At 44.8% G+C, this 24078-nt stretch overlaps 1 protein-coding gene across 1 annotated transcript in view; it reads left to right on the forward strand.

Annotated features, from left to right (window-relative positions):
* Positions 1-3919: 3919 nt before the first annotated feature.
* Positions 3920-24078, forward strand: part of LOC147418577 (uncharacterized) — a 32890-nt gene continuing 12731 nt past the window's right edge. The window contains exon 1 of the mRNA XM_086506613.1: positions 3920-4861. Within this exon, the coding sequence (XP_086362739.1) occupies positions 4196-4861 (666 nt within the window). The 5' untranslated portion in view covers positions 3920-4195. The remainder of the gene's footprint in view (positions 4862-24078) is intronic.

The following is a 24078-nucleotide window of genomic DNA, read 5'->3' on the forward strand; positions in this document are numbered from 1 at the left end:
AGCACCACTGTCAAAATACCACACATGTGAATCTGCAGCAACTGACAAGCATGCATCATGGACAACAGGATTGTAAGTGCACTCTGCGCTAAAAGCCCATTCTGCATCGACATCAACATCACAGTCTCCTTTCACAGAAGACTCAACAATGGCTGCATTTGTAGTGGAACCAGCATTTGCAGTGGAACCACCCTCTTTCTTCTTAGCCTCTTTGGCCTTCAACTTAGGACACGACGTGATTAAGTGATCATAGCTTTACAATAATGGCAATGCATTTTCTTTTTGCCCTTATCACCAGAATTGCCAGACGAAGTGTTGCCAGCAGAAGCATTGGGAACAAAAGTTTTGCCACTCACAGCAGAACCATAAGAAGTGGCTGCATTGTTATTACCACCCTTTCTTTGAGAAGCAATAAAAGCTTGTTCAATTGCACGTTGTCTAGTTCTGTTTTTTCTGGAAAGTGACTCTTGCAACAGCAATGTGCATATGCATCAAACTTGACAACTTCTCGATTTCCTTGGGTCATAAGTCTCCAAGTACTAGCAAAAGTCTGGTAAGAATCTGGTAAGGCATCAAGAAGAGTCTGCACAAGGGAACTATCTGAAATGACTTCACCTGTAGAAATAAGCTGCTCATTGATATCCTTCAAACTAGCAAGGAAAGTGTCCATATCATCTTCCTCATGCATAATCTTCGACTCCATCTCTTTACGCAGCAAAGCAATTTTAGCCTCATTGCGGTTTGCATAAAGACCAGCCAAAATATCCCAAGCCTGTTTTGCAGATTTTGCTGAATGAACGTGAGGAACAATGGTGCGCTTCACAGACTACGCAATCAATGCATGAGCCTGCGCATCCTTTACATCCCAACGAGCTTGTTCTGCCGTAGGCAAAACAACTCTAACAGCAACAATCCTTGCAGCAAGACCTGCAACATCCTCAACACCGCCTGCATCCTCAGAACTAGGACGTACATCAATGCCCTGCACAATATTCCAGACGCCCTTTGACACAAGAACGTGTTGCATCATATAAGCCCACATAGGGTAATTGTCCCCATCCAACCTGTCCTCAGTAGCAAACATCTTGAAGACATTTATGTTGTTGTTGTCAGCCATGGTAAATGATGCACCTGATGTGAAAACTGTCTGAAAATAGGAGAAATGAACGGGAACAACACGTGCTATATAGCACAAACCGTAGAAGACTATAAGGCACATGTTATGCAGAAAACGACACTGACAGAAACTTTGCATAAAATGACGAAATAGCCTGTGCAACACTGCCTGTAGTGGAAACGAAGGCCGAAATGAGCCCGAATTAGAAATCTGAGCAAGATGAGCTCTACGAGCTCATCCAAAATATTTGTCGACCTGCGAACGCTCGCCAAAGCTCACTGAAATCGAAGAAAATGAGCAGGCGTGTGCTGGAGCAGCTGACGACTAAGCCCGGGAGGACGCAACCTGCTTTGATACCAATTGTTGGAATTAGGGTTGCAGAGAGACACACACAACTTGGAGAAGACGAAGGAAGCTCAAGGCACACAATAGAGAGTGTGTTACTTAGTATGCAATGGAAAGATAGATAGCTCTAAAGTGATGGGCGTATATATCAATGCTCGAGGGGAAAAACCTCCTAAAGAGGGAAAAAATGCCCCAGCGGTCCTAGTGTGTTCACACACATCACTACCACATGTATATGGTAACATCTAGTTCTTTAAACAAGAGTTATTTACACATCTATCCCTTCAACTTTTATGCATGCTATGAGCATAACCGAAGCTATCAACATTGGAAAACAGAAACCACTCCACTCATGAAAATGCAGTCTCATATAAGTTTTTACGGTGTTATGTGTTTTAGTGTTTAGCAAAGGCATATCTATAGCGGCATGCAACTTTGTCCATTTGCTTATGAAGCTTTTTAGGCACAACAAGTGCAATATTTTTGTGGATTTGTGTGGGTCTACCAACCACCACACAAAAGCATGCTCCAGTATCAGTGATTGTAGATAAGTTGACCCATCAAAACTCCAAGAGTTAACCACATGCGCTTTGTAGCCAAGCTGTATAAGTTATACGGATTATCCCAACAACATTGTGAGTATTTGTAGTCCCATGTTTAATAGTCCTTCTGGCAGGCTTTTTTAAAAACAATTGGAAACACCACTCAATATTAGTAATGTAGCACATCCATAGGCGGATGGGCACACAAAATGCTAGAGGATATGCTATGAGCAAGAAGCAGTTTGATTGGAGAGATTATCTCCATTTTGGTTGCTACTAAGAAAATTCAACAAGTCAAGGTCTTTATCCAAGATCATATGGACATGTTGATAGCTGCTCAAATCAAAATGTTCAAGAAGTCCAATATAGATACAAGAACATACTGATGAGAATAGTTGGCATGTCGCTTTCATGGAAAGACAAGAAGCAGTATTCTTACGTGTTCTAAAACCTTCAAAAAGCCTAAAAATTGGTCAATCATTCATTTAGTTGCCTATTCAAGATACTCAAGTGAGTTAGAGATTTGGTCTACACACGCTCGTATTTATCAGGTTTTTTATGTAAGTAAATTACATCGGGATTCTAGCTTTGTGCAAATTGTTTTTTATTAAGACAATTTAGAATTTAGTCCATGTTATGAGTTGAGTACCATTTGCTATTTCTAGAATTCAACGTCGAAGAGCGAAATCTTGTAGATGTAGAGTAGCATCTTGTAGATATAAAGTAGCACTTGTAATTTTAGGGTCTTTGAAATATCCTTTCTTGTGGAGAACAATGTTAATTTGTTTCATGAACTCCAAAAGTTTGTCGTTGGAATCCTTTATTGCTTCATATGGAAGGAGCTCATAGTTTCTATATCCTATATAAAGGAAGAGTTTCTTGGCTTCTTACTTGATCCTCCACTTCTCTATCCAAATAGGATTGTGGAAAGAGAGCATTTATTTGTTTTGGGAAGAAGAACTTGCAAGGTTAGTGTCTTAAAATTTTTTGTATCTTCTCGTCTGCTTCCTTTCGAGAAAGTCTTGTGGCATGTATGAGAGGAGGGGCTTCTTCTTCTCTTCTTAGGTTCTAGAGAACCACACAAAACAATATGCCCTCGATCTTGCCGGTATTTTTCATCTAATCTCTCGCTATTCAAGTTTGCACCAATTGGGATAAACTTAGCGGTTTGAAACCTTGCACCTTGAGGACACTATTGAAGCACCTCTTACTTATTGCTTGATGGCTTGCCACCACATCCTTAAGGGGTGTCTTTGATATGAAGATTTACCTTGTCCATCTCCATTGCTTGTCAAGCGCATGTTTTTCTTGTTGCTACTTTCATCGATCCTTCTTTTACTTCCTGATTTGTGATGCTTTGTGAATAGGAGGCATAGCGGCTACATAAAGGCGTCCCTCGTGACTAAATGGCACGGGGTCATGAATGAAGACCCCGCCATGGGATCAACGGCGAACGATAGACGGGGGGAATCTCGAGGCGATCGGACGGCAAAAAAAACGACGACGGGTCACCCTCGGGTTTCGAACTCAGATGGGTGCTGTGACATGTTGGTGAGCTAATCGGGCGTGCGTGTTCATTTCGGTTAAATGGATGCTTGTTCATGTGTACTTATGCTTGTCTGAGTTTACACCTCGGATGTCCGAGTTTACAAAATATGTGCGAGCATCCAACGGGTGTGCCTATGCATTTGTGCGTGCAATGGATCCCATCCATTGGAAAACCCCCCCCCCCCCCCCCCCCCCCCCCCCCCCCCCAATCCCATTCAAGACCCGTGCCACTTAGTCCTCAGGAAAGGCGTCCCTGTTTAGAGCTTGGTTTGGTAAACTAACCTTGTGTAACGAACCTTTGCACCTCACGTAGAAATGTTGCAAAAATCGCCATCAAAGCACAGGTCTCTTTATTGAACCAAAACAACAGGAGGAAAAAATAAAACTCACACGCGTGCGTGCGCTCTCTCTCTCATACACACAAGCACATACAAAAACTCCTCACGTTTGGGCAGATGAAGTTAGCTGAGAAGAGTGAGAGTCGTTTGTTTTGGCCCTTTGATAGGCACATTTTCCTTTCTGCTGCGATTTTGCATGTCCGTTTGAGCTCAAGAGAGGCTTGCAGAGGACCGGTTTTCCCTCAGTGTACATGCCACTGTAAGAAATAACCGTCCGATCAACTTTGTTGAGCTTTCTGGCTTCCATGGCTGCCGATGACTTCTCGAACGACAAAAAGGCTTCATGGGCAAGTGAAGTTGAGGACGATGACGAGGCTACAGGGTGGGATGAGCCCCTACAGTTTACGGAAAGTAGCGTCTCTATGCCTGTGTATCCAGAAGGGCCATCAAAGCCAAGGAAGAACAAGAAGAAAAAGAAGAACAAAAGCAATGGTAGCGCCGTGCTAGCAAAGCAAAATAGTATGGGAAATGCACAGCTTGAGGGTGACTTGAAGAACCTAAGTGTAGGGCCTAGTCCAAGGCCTGGCCCTCTTACACATGCTGCCCCGGAGGACTTTAATGGTTGGCAGGTTGCAAGCTCCCGAAAGGCTAAGCAGGTCTCTTCAACTAGTAATCCACCTTCACCGGCCATTCACAATTCACCTTTCCATCCACCTTCAGCGCAGAGTTTACCTCAAGCAAGATCAGGCCGCAATGCTCCTCCTCACAGGTTTGAAAATGCAGGCTCTTCTGGTGTGCAGCGATGTGGTTATATTGGTACAACAAGCACAAGTTCTGTCAACGGGCACGTCGAAGGGCCTGGTTTTGGAGGTGCGTATGGTGGAATCTCACAATTGAAAGGTCCTGATGTAACTCCTCAAAGCTCAAGGAGCTTCCCGGATGGTTCCAAATGTACTTTTGCTCCTCAAAATGTAAGATCCTTGGTACCGCGATTGCATCTGCTTGCAGTTTTTATAGCTAGACCGTGTATTTGTAACGTGTATTATGCACAAGGACACGTCCAAAAAGTTTCTATTCACTGAGGTTTCCTGTGTAATCTCTTGTTAGTTATGCATGACTTGACCTAAGTGTCAAGTCAAATATTTTGCTTTGTGCATTTTTAAATATGTTCTCTATGATGACCCTAGTTTCAGGAAATGATCTGTATTTTGTTCATTTTTGAGAACAAGTATTATTCTCTGTTGTTTGCAAGATTCAAGATTTCTGACTGTAAAGCGCAGATCATTGTAGGTTTTATCTTTCATGGTGCTTTTTGCTGGAGATATAGTCATCACTAAAAGGTGGCTCTTAAGCTGCATCTAGTGAATGTATAGCCACTGTAGCACTGCATATTTTGGCCTACTAACCCTCGAACAAATTTTTAGGTCTTTTTATGATGACTTGACACTATAATATGTGGCAGCATCATCTTTGGCCCAATTCTGGCACTTCAGCACTGTAAATCGCACCACATTTCCTGCCAAATTCATGCCGCACTTCATGAGGGACAGCGTCAGAGACAAGCCCTTTGCTTTTGTTCTGGTCCAGCTCGACCGTTTTTTCCTCTCTTTCGATCAGGTCATGCCACTTATGACATTTTGTGGCAGCATCATCTTTGGCCCAATTCTGGCACTTCAGCACTGTAAATCGCACCACATTTCCTGCCAAATTCATGCCGCACTTCATGAGGGACAGCGTCAGAGACAAGCCCTTTGCTTTTGTTCTGGTCCAGCTCGACCGTTTTTTCCTCTCTTTCGATCAGGTCATGCCACTTATGACATTTACATTACCACCCCCCCCCCCCCCCCCCCCCCCCCCCCCCCCCCCCCCCCCAACTTGAAATGAGACTCGGAGTGGTGGAGTGGCGGAGTTCCACTTCCAGATGCACTGGCTGGTATTTATTTATTAGGGCAATCCTTCCCCTTTCGCAAAGGCCTGTGGTTCGCACTGGGTGGAGGACAGCACAATATTTATTAAGTGCATTTTCATGACAGCGATTGGGTTTTGGCCTTGTGGCTAGCCTGCTCGTCGTGGGACGTGTAGTGCCGCAGGTTCAATGCCTCCGTGCATTTTGCGCTGAAAAGTTCTTGGAAATGGCGAGTGTCTGAGGGTATGAGGCCGCTTGATGGCTGGTGGGCCTGGAAATAGAGGTTTTGCTTAATGGTCCAACCATGGCAGACCATGGAGGACAAGCGACCCTGTGAGTGGAACTCGGCAGTTTGAACGCTTCCTTATTCATCTTCATAGATTACAACTGTGGACAGAATCACTCGTCTAGACTCTGCAATTGCATTAATTTATAGGCACTTGACCTCTTGCTCTTTTGCTAAACAGCCCGAAAGTTTTTTGATTTTTTAACTTTTATCCAAAAGCTCTCAAAGTTCAACCGCTTTGAAATTGATGCCCAAAAACTTTGTCACATCATTAGCCGTACCCGCGTATTACACCATGTTTTGTGGTGTCACTTGCACATCTAACCCTATGTGCATGTGGACAAGCTGTGCCTACTTCTAGGGTTTAGGAAGCCTAGGAAGTGTTCTGGCACCCTTGTGAGCCTTAACATAGGCCGTGCATGTCCGGGCACTTAGAGTAGTTGCATACCCTCTGATTGCACACCTAGCATGAGCATGTTTTATCATTACATGAACCCAAGTTGCAGAGCATATGAACCAACTTTTAAAAAGGGGTCATTTTAATTAAGTGACTTTTCTTTTCCAAATCATGGGCCTGGCCAGAAGACTGCTCGACCCACTTGTTTGCAGGTATATAAGGAAGCCTTTGGCGCATGAGAAAGGCAGAAGATATAGGGAGAGCACAGGCCATCAGGTGCACAGGCCCTCTAGCGTCTTCTCAGCAGCAACCTCAGTGTTTACAGCAAGTACCAGCGTTTTTGAAGATCTCAGATCAGCGTTTTCAGTCTTCGGCGTTTTGCGAGTTGATCTGCCCTAGCTGTGCGGTACCACACTGGCCCGCACCCCTTTTCCTCGCTGGATTCTACAAGCGCTATCAGTTCAGCCAGCGTTTTCAGAATTCAGCCATCGATTCCAGATTTTAGCCCGCCAGTTTTCAGCATAGCCTCACTGTCGCCGTCATCACCGTCGTGCGCCGACAATTGCAGATTTCAGCCGTAGGACAACGCTCATATTCCAGCCAGCTTCAGCCCTAGCATTTTTCATTTTCAGCCCTCAATCTTCGTCGTCGTCATTGTCGACATCATCGTCGTCAAGTACCACAGTATCTAGAAGCACTGTACGAGACCTTTATGCAATCTACAACAAATACCTCTGTAGCAATAGAGAGGGGGGCCCTTGGAGGGGGGTTTGGGACCCCATCTGGTGTCGTCTCTTTTCTCTCTCTCTCTCTCTAGCACTCTCTTGCACTCTTACTCACGGTTTGCATTCCACTCTCTTGTTTTGGACATTGCACATTCTCTCATTGAAGCACGAAAGGCTCTCCCTTCTGCTAAGTAAAAGGGATCTTGAGCATCACTGTTCACTCATCCTGAGCCATACACCATCATTCTCTTCGGTTGCCCATTACATTTGGTATCAAAGCTCTTTGGTATTATTTGGTATCATCACTGAAGGAAAGAACCACAAGAATTTTTTTTGCTTCTTGTGATCGCACGTAGCCCAAGACCCCTCGTTCCTTTTTCCACTCATTGAGAGTGGACCTTGCACTTAGCGGCATACCAGTCGACGTGAGGTAGGGAAAAGCAACCTTGGTGTGAGCGCAAGGCCGCCAAGGGGTGCACCTGTAGGAAAGAGTCGAGCTTGGGTACGAGAAAAGCCTTCTTAAACGCAGCTTGCAAGCCAAAAACTCAAGAACCTCACGACCCTTGAGAACTCTAGAACCTCAAGAACTCAAGAACCCAAGAACTCCAAGTACTCAAGAACTCAGTGCATGGTCATCACCCGAAGCGGAATGGATACTTTGCATGAAGGTGATGAGAGTGGAGTTGGAGAAGACGAAGTTTCTACACTAGGAGGATTGTTCCCCAATCCTCCCTCATCCCCATCCACGCCACGGATTGCACCAAACCCTATGGAGGCTTTGGTCAAGTCAATGATGGACATGATGCTACAACAAGAGGCGCAATGCGCCATCATGGAAGAAAGAAGGCAGCTTGGAGCTTGAGCGTGAGCAAGCACGCATTGTGGCCGAAGAACGAAGGGCAACTATGGAGCTTGAGCGTAAGAACGCACGTGAGACTCAACGTATAGTGATCGAAGAAAAGCGAGTGGCTCTAGATTTAGAGCGGGAGGCGCAGAGGGATCAACGCATGCAAGAGTTGATCCTACAAGTACTCACCCCCAAGACCGAGCCACTCAAAGAAGCAGGTGAATCTTCTCGTAGCACAGGTAGAGGCGACGACTCCAACAATCCAGTCACACTAAGAAGTTGATGTTTAGTAAGTATGACGATAAGACGGATGCTTCTATGATTCATTCGTGGTTGCATCAATTTATTGCTTACTTTGCGACTAACAAGAAAACAAGTAACAATAAAGTTTTGATGGCTGCCATGTATCTAGTAGGGGATGCCATTAATTGGTATTAAGCTTGGCAGGAGTCACATTTGGCTGAGCACCTTGAGCATGCCGAGGAAGGTGTTCTTCTCTTTCTCAATTGGAGCGACTTCCAAGACAAGCTCAAGGCTCGCTTCATGCCACCACAGTACCTAGATCGGTTAAACGAAGATTGGCGTGGTCTCAAGCAAAAATGGATCTTGTGTCATGTCGTTTTCTAACCGTATTTTGCAGATTGGCGTCCAATTGCGCAAATCGGATGCCAAAAGAAAGGAGGCTTTCCTTTCAGGCTAGAGGAGTACATCAAGTTTGATGTACAAGTCTTTAGTCCTACAGACCTCAACACGGCAGTGGCGATTGCTCTCGCCCAAGAAATGAAGCACAACAAAGGCAAGCCTAAGGAGGCCAAGTCGTCTCAAAGTACCTCTTAGAACCCTCAGAATACATAGAATGGTAAGACCAATGATAAGCATAATGGTAACTCTTTTTCTCCACACCTAGAGCACAGAACTCTCTCAATGCATCCGAGGGAAAGAATAAATCTCAAGATAAACCTGAGTTAACACCTGATGAAAAGTTTGCTCAAGGAATTGTAGAAGGATGGTTAACTGAAACTGGCCCGTAGGGCGGTAGGCTTTGGCTTTCACTCGAAATTCTTTACTTTAGACACACACAGAGTGTCATGTGCACATCTAACCCATGTGTACGTGGACAAGCTACTTCATGACAGGGGTTCAGTTAGCCTAGCTTAGGAAGTGATCTGGCACCTTTGTGAGTCTGTTCGCAGACCGTGCATGTCCAGACACTTAGATTAGATGCATATCCTCTGGTTGCACACAACATGATCATTAGATTTCCATTAGAACCCATTGGGAGCATTTTTACACTGCATAGACCTATTTTCCCTATTTTAGCCAATTTTCACTTATTATTTTTAAGTGACTTTTGTTGGGAACTAGGTAGGGCAAAATGAGCAAGTATGTGTATAAGGAAACCTAGCGCTAGCACTTTCTGGCAGAAGAGGCAGCAGGAACCGCGTGTTCAACAGGCACCTTCTCAGCAGGACCCCCACAGGACACCTAGCGTTTTTGGAGCAGGACACCTAGCCTTTTCTGCATCAGCAACCTAGCGTTTTCAGCATTGCAGACAAGCCCAACTTGCATTGGCAGCAACCTGGCGATAACAGATAGTAGATCAGCCCTAGCGTTAGCAGTTTGCATCAGCAGACCTAGCGTTTTCAACCATCCCCAAGCCTCGCGTTTTTGCACAGCTGATCAGCCCCGGCAATATCAAGACAGCAGATCCATAGCGTTTTTGCATCAGAACCAAAATCAGCTATCACAAAGTGATGATGTGGCGGACAGCAGAAACCCTAGTTTTTGCCAGAAACCCTAAAATTCCTATGAACCCTAATTTCTGCCAAAAACCCTAATTTTCAGAAATGCGGAGGTTGTTTTTATTTTTTATTTTTTATTTTTTAATAATAATTTAATGACGAGCGACGCGAATCTTGCTTTTTCTCTACGCCATGAGAAAGAGAGAGAACTTGCTTTAAAAAAAAAAAAGAGACTCTTTAAGAGAGAGAGAGAGAACTGATGCTTTTTATTTTTAAAAGCTTTTGGGGCTTTGCTTTTGGGCATCCCTTGTAACCTTTAAATTAGTGGTGAGGGCCTCACTTCTCAGAGCATCTGGACGCAGAGTCTGAGAGTGAAACCCTAGCCACTCTCTTGTACTTTGAACTGATTAATATAAAAAGAAATACCGAAAGGGGCGCCAGTCTTTGGGGCCAATATCTCTAGGCATGGAACTCCGCCGGGCCAATGCAAATCTATTGTGATCTGTGAATTGTTTTGAAGTGGTTATTTGGTGCTGTTGTGATTGATTTTTGACTTGGAGTGTCCAAGTCTGTTACAGTGGTATCAGAGCACGGCCAATTTCTCTTCTACGGGAAATCCGATCCCCGATTTTTTTTTTTTCCGCGGCACCTATGGCTTCAGGCAATGATCAATCGACTCTCTCTGCATCTGGAGATGCAGGCTGGGATCACAACGAAGATTCAGACAGAGAGTATGGCCCGCCTTGGCCTACTTAGGCGGAGCAGTGAGAGATGGCGCGTCGCCAGTTGATCGGTGATGCAACAAAGATGATGCTCAATTTTGCCAAGGACCCGAAGATGGCAAAATATATGAACCAGACCTCTTTGGAAGAGGTACAGATAGAGTGGCAGAGAACCACAACACCACTCCCGAAACCCGCTCTCAAGAAACCTTCTGCCTCCAAGAAAATATACGGAGAAGGAACTGGAGAACGTGGTTGATGCACGGATTGCTCAGCTTTTCGATGTGCAAAAGAAAGGCAAAAAACACGGCAAAAAGCAGAAGAAAGGCACTGACTTCCCGAAATGTTTGGGTCGTCGGTCCACATTTGACAAGGCAAAGAAATTGAAGAAGCGCGTCAAGTTTGAAGACCTACCCAGTTCTTCTTCTTCTTCTGACAGTTCTTCTAGCTCTTCAGACTCGAGCGAAGAAGACAGGAAAAGCAAAAAGCGAAGCAAGAAACAACGCTTCGGAAAGGGCAAGAAAAAGGCAAGGAAGTCTAAGTCTCGCCCAGTGAGTGACACTTCTACAAAGGACTCGTCTACGGACAGTTCAGACTCTGACAACGGAAACTTTCATGCGAACAAGAAGAATTTTTACAAAGCCAACTAGTATGACTTTCTCGAAGATAAAAGCAAGAAAGTCCGAGAGTTTAAGGAAGGTGGCCACTCGATCAAGTTTGATACTTTTTCAGGATACTCAGATGCTTCGAAGGCTTTGTCTTTTATACAACAGTTTGACATCGCTTTCGCGGGAGGACGCTATTCAGAGCACTCCAAGATTCGGAGAGCTACCTCTGACTTTAAGGGGAATGCTCGTACTTGGTGGTCCACTCTTCTTTTAAACAAGACTGCGCCAGTTAAACGGTTGAAATTTAAGAAGCTTTTTATTTCTTCTTGGTTGACGCAAGAATATGAACGAGATATACGAGCTGCTTGGAACCATCCTCGGATGATCAAGAAAGATTCAAGAAAGATACAATCACTGCTTACTGTGAAAGATTTTGGAGCTCTTTTCTACCCACCTCTTCATTCAAGAAGATCTCGTTCAGAGAACAGATTGAGCGGTTTACCTTGGGTCTACCTACAGAGATCTGAGATCACTGCTTGGAACAGAAGTCAGCTTCTATTCAGGAGTTGATGAGTCGTCCGAAGCGGGGCTTTGCCATTCACTCTGGTAGTCTGGCCATGACACAACGAGCCGAACAGACTTCTGAGAATGAAAGTAGAAAGAAAAAGAGCAACCCAGAGAAAAATGATGCACGACCCAAGCTTACTCCTGAGGAGAGAGCTCGCTTCATCAGAGAGGGGAAGTGCTTTGGATGCGGGAAACAGGGACATATCTCCGCGAAGTGCCCTAATAAGGCACAAAAAGAACAGAATGATAAAGACGACGACAGGTCTGAGAGTTCGAGAGCTGAGGAATGTGGCAAAAAAGGCAGATAGAAAAGCAGAACTGGTACCACATGGCGTTGGACTTGCACAAAATCTAATGAATGAAAGTACAAACTTTGCCGCTTTTGGAGCAAAGTGAAGGATTAGGAAGTTCTTTTGAAGGAGCCAAGGCCAACTTCTTTTCACTTGGAATTGGCGGCTCGATTTGGAATTACGTCCGACAGACTGATGCCACAGGCAGAGTTAGTTCGACTGGCACTCGGATGGGATGTTGCCATTACACCGAGCATTGGCAAACTTTGTTTGCAATGACGGGTGTTTAGGGCACGCGAGTGACGTTCTACTCAGGATCCCTTGGTACCACAAGAACTATGCCGTGGTTGACTACCGGGCAGAGAAAGCGACTTTGATAAATGAAGGGCTTAGAGATTGTACTTGATGAACTTCGGTTTCTTACTCATTCTTTTGGGAGAGAACTGAACGCTGGATAAAGGTTGAATATGTTTTGACCTGATCAAAAGAACGCCAAGGTTTTTCTCCACACTCATGCCGATTGCTTTTCAGAGGGCCTGAAGATCAAACCATTGATCTGATACCTGGAAGCACGCCACCGAACCGGCCACCTTATCGTGTGAGCAGAGTACAGAATGAAAACATTATGAACCCAGTGAAAGACCTCTTGGAAAAGGGTCTTGTCCAGCCTAGTACTTCACCGTATTGCTCTCCAGTGTTGTTGGTTTTGAAGAAAGACGGATCTTGGAGAATGTGCATCGATTATAGCGCCGCTCTCAATAAAATCACCATCAAGAACAGATTTCCGATTCCTAGGATCGATGATATACTTGACAGGTTACAGGGATCCTTGTGCTTTAGCAGGATTGACTTGAAGAGTGGATATCATCAGATCGGGATAGCGCCAGGAGATGTCTACAAGACAGCTTTTCGGACGACTTTTGGGTTATTTGAGTTTTTGGTGATGCCTTTTGGCTTAACCAATGCTCCCGTGACATTTAACCGGATGATGGACAGGATTTTTCGAGAGTACAGGCTATTTGTTGGCACTTTCTTTGACGACATCATTGTTTTCTCCAAGAATGAGGCAGAACACAGATCATCTGCTTCAAGTCTTTCAGGCATTACGAGATCACACGTTAGTGATTAATGCAAAGAAAAATGAATTTTTCCTACCAGAGATACACTTTTTGGGACACATTGTGTCAGCAGAAGGAGTGCAAATGGACCCGGCCAAGATAGAGACTATCCGTGATTGGCCCGATTTGAGGAATGTCCATGAAGTTAGAAGCTTCTTGGGACTGTGTTCGTACTACAGGCGGTTCATAGAAAGTTTGCAGAGGTTGCTTCCCCTTTGCATACCTTGACACAGAAAGGAGTACCTTTTTCATGGGGACCCACAGAGGTGACTGCCTTTCGGACATTGAAAGAGAAATTGACTACGGGACCTATTTTGACTTTGCCGGACTTGCAGAAGTCATTTGAAGTATATTGTGATGCTTGTGGTCGTAGTCTGGGTGCGGTCTTGATGCAAGAAGGCCATGTCATAGCTTACGAGAGGCGTTTGTTCTCTAGGCCGGAGATGACAGCACAGATCTATGAGAAGAGCTTTTGGCGGTTATCCATGCTCTTACTCACTGGCGGCATTACCTACTCGGAGCGGATTTTACTGTCTTTACAGACCATCAGAGTTTGCGCTACTTCTTGTCACAGAAGCAGCTTTCGGAAAAGCAGATGCGGTGGGCGAACATCTTGTCATAGTTCTACTTCCAGATTGTCCATGTGCAGGGACAGAAGAATGTGGTGGCAGATGCTTTGTCTCGGAAACCGTTGGTTCTGGCTGTTTCCGCGATACATCATAGGATCTTCGAGGATATGGTCGATCAATCTGCCACAGATACAGATTTTGCAGATATTTTCACACGGATACGGGATGGGGAGACAGTAGTTGGATACTCCCTTCGAGAAGGCTACTTGATGAAAAAGACTATGTTGTGCGTTACACAGCCGTTGAGGGATAAGGTTATGACTGAATGCCACTGTCCACCTTTTACGGGTCACCGCGGCATTGCTACCACCATGAAAGGGGTAGAGAGATACTTCTTTTGGCCGTGACTCAAAAAGGACGTGGAAGAGTTGTGCGCAGTATGCCAGAAGGTCAAGTTTGACAGGCATAAGACACAGGGATCCATACCCACCCGCCCCTGGAAAAGTATTGAAATGGATTTCATTTTTGATCTCCCGAGAACATAGAATGATCACGATGATTTTCCGATTGCATGGCGCGTTTGAGACGATGGTCTCCGACAGAGACCCCAGATTTATGAGTTTGTTTTGGAAGGCAATTTGGGAGAACATTGGCACGCAGTTGCAATTCTCGTCATCGTTCCACTTGCAGACTGACGGGCAATTTGAGACTGCCAATTCAATGATTTTAGATTTATTGAAGTCTTGTATCTCGGATCAGAAGACTCAATGGGAAAAGAACTTACCTTTGGTGGAATTTGCCTACAATAACACGATACACTCTTCGACGGGGAAGACGCCATGTGAGATTGTTGAAAGTGGTGCGAAGGTTCCATCCTTCCTGAGCACGAAAGATTAGATATTTGAAGCGGATGAATATTCGCGAGATTTGGATACGGCTTTTGCCAAGGTTCGCGAGACTTTGCAGAAGTCTCAAGAACGATAGAAAAAGGCAGCGGATCGCCATCGTCGCGACTTGAAATTGAAGCAGGATGATTGGGTGCTCTTACTTTTGAGAAGGCACGCCTACGAAAGAAAAAGGGAAAGGAGAGGCTTTTTCCAAAGCTTAGTATGCGATACTACGGACCTTTCCAGATCACTGACAAGATAAATGATGTCTCCTTCCGATTGAAACTGCCAGATACTTGGAGGATTCACAATGCATTGCATGTGAGTCTCTTGAAACCTGTTAAGGGTGATGTGCCTGATGATGGGGAGCCTGATGAGCAACTCGAAGTGGAAGAAAACGAGGAGATCCTTGTTCCTGAACAGATTTTGGCACATAACGATACGAAGAAAGGTAAAGTCCGAAGGCGGTTCTTGGTTTAGTTCAAGAACTTTCCTGCTGCGAAGTGGATGGAGGAGGAGGACCTAGCAGATACTCCTCGGATTGTGAAACTTTACCTCGATGTTTTGGTTTAGCATAGTCTACTCCAAACGGAACCCAGAAACTCAGCTTGGCCGAAGATCTGGTGCAGTGGGATGCACAAGAGGGGAGTTACTCCGCTCCTTTGTCAACAGATGCCTTGATTTTGATACTAAAGTCACTGATGTCTCTTTGAGCTTCAGGGATACTGAGAGCTGACGGTATTCTGCTGGATGACTTTATGAAATGGAATTCCTGATAATGATACTGATTTGTTCTTGACTTCTTGTGAGTGCAGGAACTGACAGACGAAATGACTGTAGCATTTTGGTCTGATTGATCTCGAATAGACATGGTTGCAATAGGGGTTAGTCAATCGGACATCGATGAGGTCCCGATTGGACCTAGATGTGATTGCTAGCTACATTGCTGATAAATCATGGTCTAAGATCCGAATGAATGTTGAATGTCATGTGATGTCCTGTGATGTCTGGTGATGTCCTGTGATGTGACTGTCGATTTTGTACATGTGCTAGATGTGTGTTCCTAGTACGTAGGTACTAACAGTCAGTGTTTGCTAAGACGGTTTATGGCCTTTGTCGGTTTTGCAGGTGTAATCGCGGTCGATTACAATGCTTTCAAGAGGGGGGTATGTCACAAAGTGATGACGTGGCGGACATCAGAAACCCTAATCTCTGCCAGAAACCCTAATTTTCGAAAATCGCGGAGATTGGAAAAATAAAATAAAATTATTATTATTATTTTTTTAATGACGAGCGACGCGAATCTTGCTTTTTCTCTACGCCATGAGAAAGAGAGAGAACTTGCTTAAAAAAAAAAAAAGAGATTCTCTAAGAGAGAGAGAGAGAGAAATGATGCTTTTTATTTTTAAAAGCTTTTGGGGCTTTGCTTTTGGGCATCCCTTGTAACCTTTAAATTAGTGGTGAGGGCCTCGCTTCTCAGAGCATCTGGACGTAGAGTCTGAGAGTGAAACCCTAGCCACTCTCTTGTACTTTGAACTGATTAATATAAAAAGAAATACCGAAAGGGGCGCCAGTCTTTGGGGCCAATATCTTTAGGCACGGAACTCCGCCGGGCCAGTGCAAATCTATTGTGATCTGTGAATTGTTTTGAAGTGGTTATTTGGTGCTGTCGCGATTGATTTTTGACTTGGGTGTCCAAGTCTGTTACATCAGCCCTAGCGTTTTTGCATCAGCCTGGCATCTCAGCATTTTGGAGATCCACCGCGACGGAACCCCCACAGGCACCAACGTTTTCAGTTTTCAGCATTCAGACACAGCAAAACAAGTCCCAAACCTTGCAGATCTTACCTTCCTGCAGCAGCAGATCCTCACCGCATAGTCAGATCCAGCGTAGTTTGCAGTTTCAGCCCGGAAAACGCAGATTTCAGCATCTGCGTTTTCAGCACGTCGTCGTTGTATCGTCGCCATCAACATCGTCACAGACATAGAGTCAGAATTCGGCAGATAAAGATTTGCAGATTTCAGCCCTTAGCATTTTCAGATTTCAGCCTGTCTCGTCGTCGTCCTCATCGTCGTCGACATCGTCGGCAAGTCCAAGCATTGTAGAGATTTGTGCAATCAATAGTAGACTGCTCTCGGCATAGAGAGTGGGGCCTTCGGAGGAGGGTTTTGACAACATTCTGGTGTTGTATTCTTCTCTCTCCATCTCTGAGTCTTAGCACCTTCATTCACAGTGTTTATCCACTTTGTTTGTGATCACTTGCACTCTCTCATTAAAGGAATGGAAGGCTCTTCCTTCCGTAACTAAAAAGGAACCTTGAGCACAGGTCGGAGCACTCATCTTGAGCAAAGTTCAACATTCACTTCGCTGCATCTTACATTGGTAGTTTTGTGTATCACTCAAGGAAAGAATCACAAGAACCACATAATTTTTTTTGCTTGTTGCGGTCGCATGTAACCCAAGTTCTCTTGAACGTGTCGATTCCTAATTGTGTTTTTGAAGAGTGACAGGAAACCCAAGAAAGAAAGGCTTGTCTAGCCTCCCCTTGTTTCTCTTTTCACTCATTGAGAGCGGACCGTGCACTTAGCGGCCGGCCAATCGACGTGAGGTGGGAAAAAGCAACCTTGGTGTGAGCGCAAGGCCGCCAAGGGGTGCGCCCGCGGGAAAGAGAAGAGCTCAGGTGAAGAGAAGATCCTTCTCTAACACAGATTGCAAGCTAAAGAAGAACCTCAAGAACCTTGAGAACTCAAGAACCTCAAGAACCCAAGAACCCAAGACCCACAAGAACCCAAGTTCCTCGTGAACTTAAGAACCCAAGACTTCAGCGTATGGTCATTACCCGAAGTGGAATGGATACTTCGCATGGAGGTGATGAGCATGGCAGTGCGAAGAAGAATTTTCCCCACCTCGAGGTTTTTCTGACCCTCCCGCTTCCCTATCTACGCCACGGATTGCACCAACTCCTATGGAGGCTTTGGTCAAGTTGATGATGGACATGATGGCACAACAACAAGAAGCGAATCGCGTTGCGATGGCACAACTAGAAAGAAAAGCAGAACGACAGGAAGTCGTGGAGCGTGAACACCAAAACAGACAAGAAACCTTGGATCGCGAAGCGCGCTTGGCGGCCGAGGAACGAAAAGAAAGAAAAGCAGAAAGAAAGGCAGCTTTGGAGCGTGAGCGCGACCAAGCGTGCTTGGCGGCCGAAGCAAGACAAACAGCTATTGAGCGTGAGCGTGAGCAAGCGCGCTTGGCGGCCGAAGAAAGACGAGCGGCCTTGGAGGCAGAGCGTGAGGTGCAGAGAGAGCTACGCATGCAAGAGTTGATCCGACAGGTTCTCACCTCGAAGTCCGAGCCAGCCAAAGATGTTGGTAGTTCATCAGGTGGCGCAAAGCCGAGATTCGGACTCCAACAACCCTGTCACAGAGAAGGTCATATACAACAAGTATGATGGTAAGATGGATGCTTCTTGGTTGCATCAATTTAATGCTTATTTTGTGACAACTAAGAAGACAGGTGTAAGGTGCAACGGAAGTGAATGTTGAACTTTGCTCAAGATGAGTGCTCCGAACTGTGCTCAAGGTTCCTTTTTACTTACGGAAGGGAGAGCCTTCCATTCCTTTAATGGGAGAGTAAAAGTGATCACAAACAAAGTGGATAAACACTGTGAATGAAGGTGCTGAGACTGAGAGATAGAGAGAGAAGAATACGACACCAGAATGTTGTCAAACCCTCCTCCGAAGGCCCCACTCTCTATGGCGAGAGCGGTCTACTATTGATTGCACAAATCTCTACAATGCTTAGACTTGCCGACGATAAGGACGACGACGAGACGGGCTGAATTTTGGAAACGCTAAGGGCTGAAATTTGCAAATCTTTATCTGTTGAATTCTGACTCTATGTCGGTGGCGACGGCAATGATGACGATGCAATGACGATGCACTGAAAACACAGATGTTGAAATCTGCGTCTTCCGGGCTGAATATTCAAACTACATTGGTTTTGACCGTGCGGCGAGGATTTGCTGTGGGAAGGTGAGATCTGCGAGGTTTGGGGGTTCTACTGCGGTGTATTGCTGAAAACTGAAAACGGTGGTGCTACTGCTGATTCTGTCGTGATGGAATTGCAAAACGCTGGCTGTTATGCTGCTCCAAAAACGCTAGGGCTGAAAACTGTTCTTGTTGAGGAAATTTGCTAACGCTAGGGCTGATCTGCTGTCGCTGTGGAATCTGCTAATGCTAGGGCTGATCTGTTGTGTCTTGTTGTCGCCGAGGTTGACCTGCCATGCAAAAATGCCAAGGCTGGTCTGTGGATGAAAAACGCTAGGTCCTTGCTGTGATGCAAAAACGATAGGCATGCTGGGGGTCCTGCTGAGAAGGTGCTTGTTGAACCGAAGTTCCTGCTGCCTCTTCTGCCATAAAGTGCTAGCACTAGGTTTCTTTATGTACTTGCTTTCTACCTAGTTCCCAACAAAAGTCACTCAAAAATAATAAGTGAAATATGTCAAAAATAGGGAAAATAGGTCTATGAACTATATAAATGCTCCTAATGGGCTTTGATGGAAATCTGATGATCATGCTGTGTGCAACCAGAGGATATGCATCTAATCTAAGTGTCTGGACATGCACGGTCTGCGAACAGACTCACAAAAGTGCCAGATCACTTCCTAATCTAACTGAACTGAACCCATGTCATGAAGTAGCTTGTCCACGTGCACATAGGGTTAGATGTGTCACGTGACAACAGGCAATAGCAAGGTTTTGACGGCAGCTATGTACCTTGCCGGTGATGCCATTAATTGGTACCACGCATGGCAAGAGGCACAATTGGCCGCGCACCTAGAGGAAGCCGACGAAGACACGCCCCTTTCCTTCAATTGGGATGATTTCCAAGACAAGCTCAAGGCACGGTTTATGCCACCACAGTACCTAGCGCGATTGAAAGAGGATTGGCGCAATCTCAAGCAGAATGGTATGCCAGTCATGTCTTTTTCTAGCTGTGTTTTGCAGCTCGGCACCCAATTACGCAAATCGGATAATGAGCGCAAAGAGGCTTTCCTTTTTGGGTTGGACGAATATATTAAGTTTGATGTAGAAGTCTTCGACCCCGCAGATCTCAACAAGGCGGTAGTTATTGCTCTCTCCCAAGAGATGAAGCACACCAAGGGAAAGCCTAAGGAGAACAAGTCGTCTCAAAGTACCTCCCAGACTTCTCAGAACCCTCAGAATGGTAAGAACGGTAAGAATGGTAACTCTTCTAACCAGTCTTCCAATAGTCTCTCAAAAAAGAACTCTCCAAATGAACCTAAGGGTAAAGCTAACACAATTGCTAAACCTAAGCTCACTCCAGATGAAAAGGTAGAACAAGGAATTTTAGGAGGATACATTGCGTCGGAAGAACAAAGCATTTATTCTAAGGAAGGTCGTTGTTTTCATTGTCACATCAAGGGTCACATACAAAGAACATGTCCTAAGCTTGAATCTAATGAATCTAAAGAACCCACTTCCCGTGTCAATGCAATAAATGAGAACACGAATGTGACCCAAGTCTCTCATGATCCTCCCATTGATGAGTCTCTCATTAACTTTTATGGTCATGTGAATGGTCAGCGTTTTGTCATATTGTTTGACCCAGGTAGTATGCATGATTTGATTAGTAACTCTCTTGTCGAAAGAGCCCGCTTGGAGGTTCGCAAGACATCTCCTTTCGAGGTGTCAGGCTTCTCTCCCGGTATGGAGTCTCTCATCACACAAGAGTGTCTTGATGTTTTCTTCGCTGTTCAACAAGTGTCCTTCCGCAGGAAATTTGTAGTCTCTCCTCTTTCAGAATGTGATATGCTTTTGGGCATTCGATGGTTTCGTGAGCATAACCCTCTCATTGATTGGGCGGAAAATACTTTCAATGCCAAAAGTGACTCTCCCCTTGTCATTCGTAGAGAGCAAGTTCATTCTTCATCTCTCATTTCTAATGTGCATGCGAAGATTGCAAAGAATCCGGAAACGGAGACTCTCTCAGTCTCGATTTTTCCAAAGTATGACACACATGATTTGCATAGTAATGATAAGCATGATGATTTGCATGATCAGGATGTGATTACCCATGATGATTTACAGGGAAAAGATGTGATTATTCACAAAGATGATGGTTTAATTGATACTTTTTCGAGTGAAGCTAACCTCATTGCAAAATCAATCAATCACGAAGACCTGATCTTGGCTCTCGAGTCAAGGTCCAAGGAACAGTCAGATGAAGTATTATGTGTTCGAATGATTAGTCAGCACGCATTGTTCGAGTGTTTCATTCGTGATGCTTTCCTTTATTTTAATCACCGTCCTTATGTGATTCCTTTTCATAGGCATGGCATATTGTACGTTGAACACGATTCACTTATGAATGAGCACGGATGTATGCGGATGATTCATGGAAAGATGAAATGTTTTGCATTCAAGGAATTCACATTCCATGTCTCTTCCTTGGCATGACACAATGTTAGAAAGAGCACAAGAAAGATTGAGCATAAAGCATCGGCATTTCCATTGTGTTTTGCTGTCACGAGGACGTGGCAATTGCTAATGTTAGTTGTTGGTTTCTTTCCAATGATTTTTGTTTAATTTTTGAGACCCTCTTTTTGAAGTTGCAAATGGTCGGACATTGTATGGCCAATGTGAACGGTATTTTCACCCGCAGACGAAAAGTTGGTCGGCACTGGAATTCGTAAAGTAAGAGGATGTCTAGGCTCAGAGCAAGATCATGTAGGTTCCCCCGTCGCACTTAGCAAGTTGGTGGATACTAGGAAGTGAACTCAATAAAGGCATAAAGTCAAGGTGGGATCACCAACAGAAAGTATCCGATAGTTGGGCCATATTGCACTTTTGGATGCGGTCCCAATGAGGATAGATGGTCAGAAGACCAGCGGGAGCCCGACGGAAGCATCTCCTAAAAATTAGGCAACTGCTATTTTGGGCCGTGAAATGTGTTCGTGTCATTACCTTCGGTATGACCAAGGGAACATTTTATTACTTTGTTGCAAAGTCAACTGATGCACCATTGAGAGATTTTTAAGCAGGAAGCCCAATGCGGGGAAATTGCATGTATGAGTGCCAAGTGGCACTTTTTGGTCAATTTACCAAGTCTGGGAGAACAGAACCCGTAACTGACTTTTGGGAGCAGTTTTGGAGGTTGTTAACTTTGATTTCCAGCCATTTCTCTCCATTTTTGAGCTTCCCATGACTTTGCTTAGGTCCAAGGAGTTCATTTTTAGCATTGGAAGGCATCAGATGTGTGTTTACAGGGCTGTTTTGCTGCGTTTTCAGCGATACGCAGGTTTTGGCAGCCATGGAAATCTTCTCCTTTTTGCATCTATTTGTTCACAGATGCATTACAGGTCAAGGGCAGAAGAGAGGGCGCTCAATTTATGCTGGGGGGATGCTTCATTGAGAGCCTGTCACCACAGGTTAAGAGCTATGGAGTGCCCAATGAAAGATCAACACTTGCCTAGCACACCGCCTCATCTGAATTCGGCCTAAGGTTTGTGTCCAAAGCTTAGTATGCGATACTACGGAGAGGCTTTTTCCAAAGCTTAGTATGCGGAGAGGCTTTTTCCAAAGCTTAGTATGCGATACTACGGACCTTTCCAGATCACTGAAAAGATAAATGATGTCTCCTTCCGACTGAAACTGCCTGATACTTGGAGGATTCACAATGCATTTCATGTGAGTCTCTTGAAACCTTTTAAAGGTGATGTGCCTGATTAGCAACCCGAAGTGAAAGAAAACGAGATCCTTGTTCTTGGACAGATTTTGGCACATAAGGATACGAAGAATAAAGGTAAAGTCCGAAGGCGGTTCTTGGTTAAGTTCAAGAACTATCGTGCATTGGATGCGAAGTGGATGGAGGTGGAGGACCTGGCAGATACTCCTCAGAGTGTAAAACTTTACCTCGAGGCTTTTGGTTTAGCATAGTCTACTCCAAATGGAACCCAGAATTCAGCTTGGCCGGAGATCTGGTGCAGTGGGATGCACAAGAGGAGAGTTACTCCGCTCCTTTGTCAACAGATGCCTTGATTTTGATACTAGAGTCACTGATGTCTTTTTGAGCTTCAGGGATACTGAAAGCTGACAGCATTCTACTGGGTGACTTTATGAAATAGAATTCCTGATTATGATACTGATTTGTTCTTGACTTCTTTTAAGTGCAGGAACTGTTAGACCAAATGACTGCAGCATTTTGGTCTAATTGATCTCGAATAGACATGGTTGCAATAGGGGTTACTCAATCAGACATCAACGGGGTCCCTATTGGATCTAGATGCGATTGCTAGCTACATTGCCAATAAATCATGGTCTAAGATCCGAATGAATGTTGAATGTCATGTGAAGTCCTGTGATGTCTAGTGATGTCCTGTGATGTCGTGTGATGTGATTGTCGATTTGGTACATGTGCTAGATGTGTGTTCCTAGTACGTAGGTACTAACAGTCAGTGTCTGCTAAGACGGTATATGGCCTTTGTTTGTTTTGCAGGCGTAATCGAGGGCGATTACAATGCTTTCGATAGGGGGGTATGTCACAAAGTGATGACGTGTCTGCCTTGGAGCGGAGTTGCTGAAAACCATAATTCTGCAAACCCTGACCCTAAAACCTTCAAACCCTAAAATCTGCCAAAAACCCTAACCCTAAAAACTGTCCTAAACCCTAACCCTAGCAGTAGGCTGAAAATCCGTGAAATGCATTGGCATGCTCACGTGGCATCGTACGGCAGGGCTCGAAAATTGTGCTGGCTGAATTTTGTAGCTTTTGCTTTATTTGTCTCTACGCAAAGTGTGTGTGTGAGAGAGAGAATTGGATTGCTTTATTTTTAAACTCAAGTGAGTTTGAGAGAGAAAAAGAGCTTTGCTTTTATTTTAGGCTTTTGATCTGAAGCTTTTGGGCTGTGCTTTTGGCATCCCTTGTAATCTAAATAAGCGCCGAGGGCTCACACTCTCGAGAGCATCTGGACGCAGAGTCTGAGAGTCAAAACCCTAACCGATCTCTTGTACTTTGAACTGACTAATACATAAAGAAATACCGAAAGGGGCGCCAGTCTTTGGGGCCAATATCTCTAGGCACGGAACTCCGCCGGGCTAGTGCAAATCTATTGTGAACTGTGAACTGTTTTGAAGTGGTTATTAGGTGCTGTTGTGATTGATTCTTGACTTGGAGTGTCCAAGTCTGTTACATCTCGTTCTTTTATAAGTAAAGTATTAAGCAAATTAAATACAAGTCACCTCATGCTTGTAGTAATCGTGTGTGTATCATCTTTCCTCGGCTTCCATGCAACTTCGGGAAAGGGGGGAGAGGGTAGCTCCGAGGGCGAGAGGACTCGCAACCTTCGGGTCTTTGGAAAAAATTTGCTCCGATACCATTGTAAGGATTCTAGGTACTAATCCTTAATTAAGTACTTAAACTTGTGATTAAGACTTAAGAAACTTGAACTAAACTGCGTGTCACCTGACACATCCAACCCTATGTGTCCGTGGACAAGCTA

The sequence above is a fragment of the Adiantum capillus-veneris genome, chromosome 30, assembly GCF_014529385.1.
Source record: "Adiantum capillus-veneris isolate H3 chromosome 30, ASM1452938v2, whole genome shotgun sequence".
Classification (NCBI taxonomy): domain Eukaryota; kingdom Viridiplantae; phylum Streptophyta; class Polypodiopsida; order Polypodiales; family Pteridaceae; genus Adiantum; species Adiantum capillus-veneris.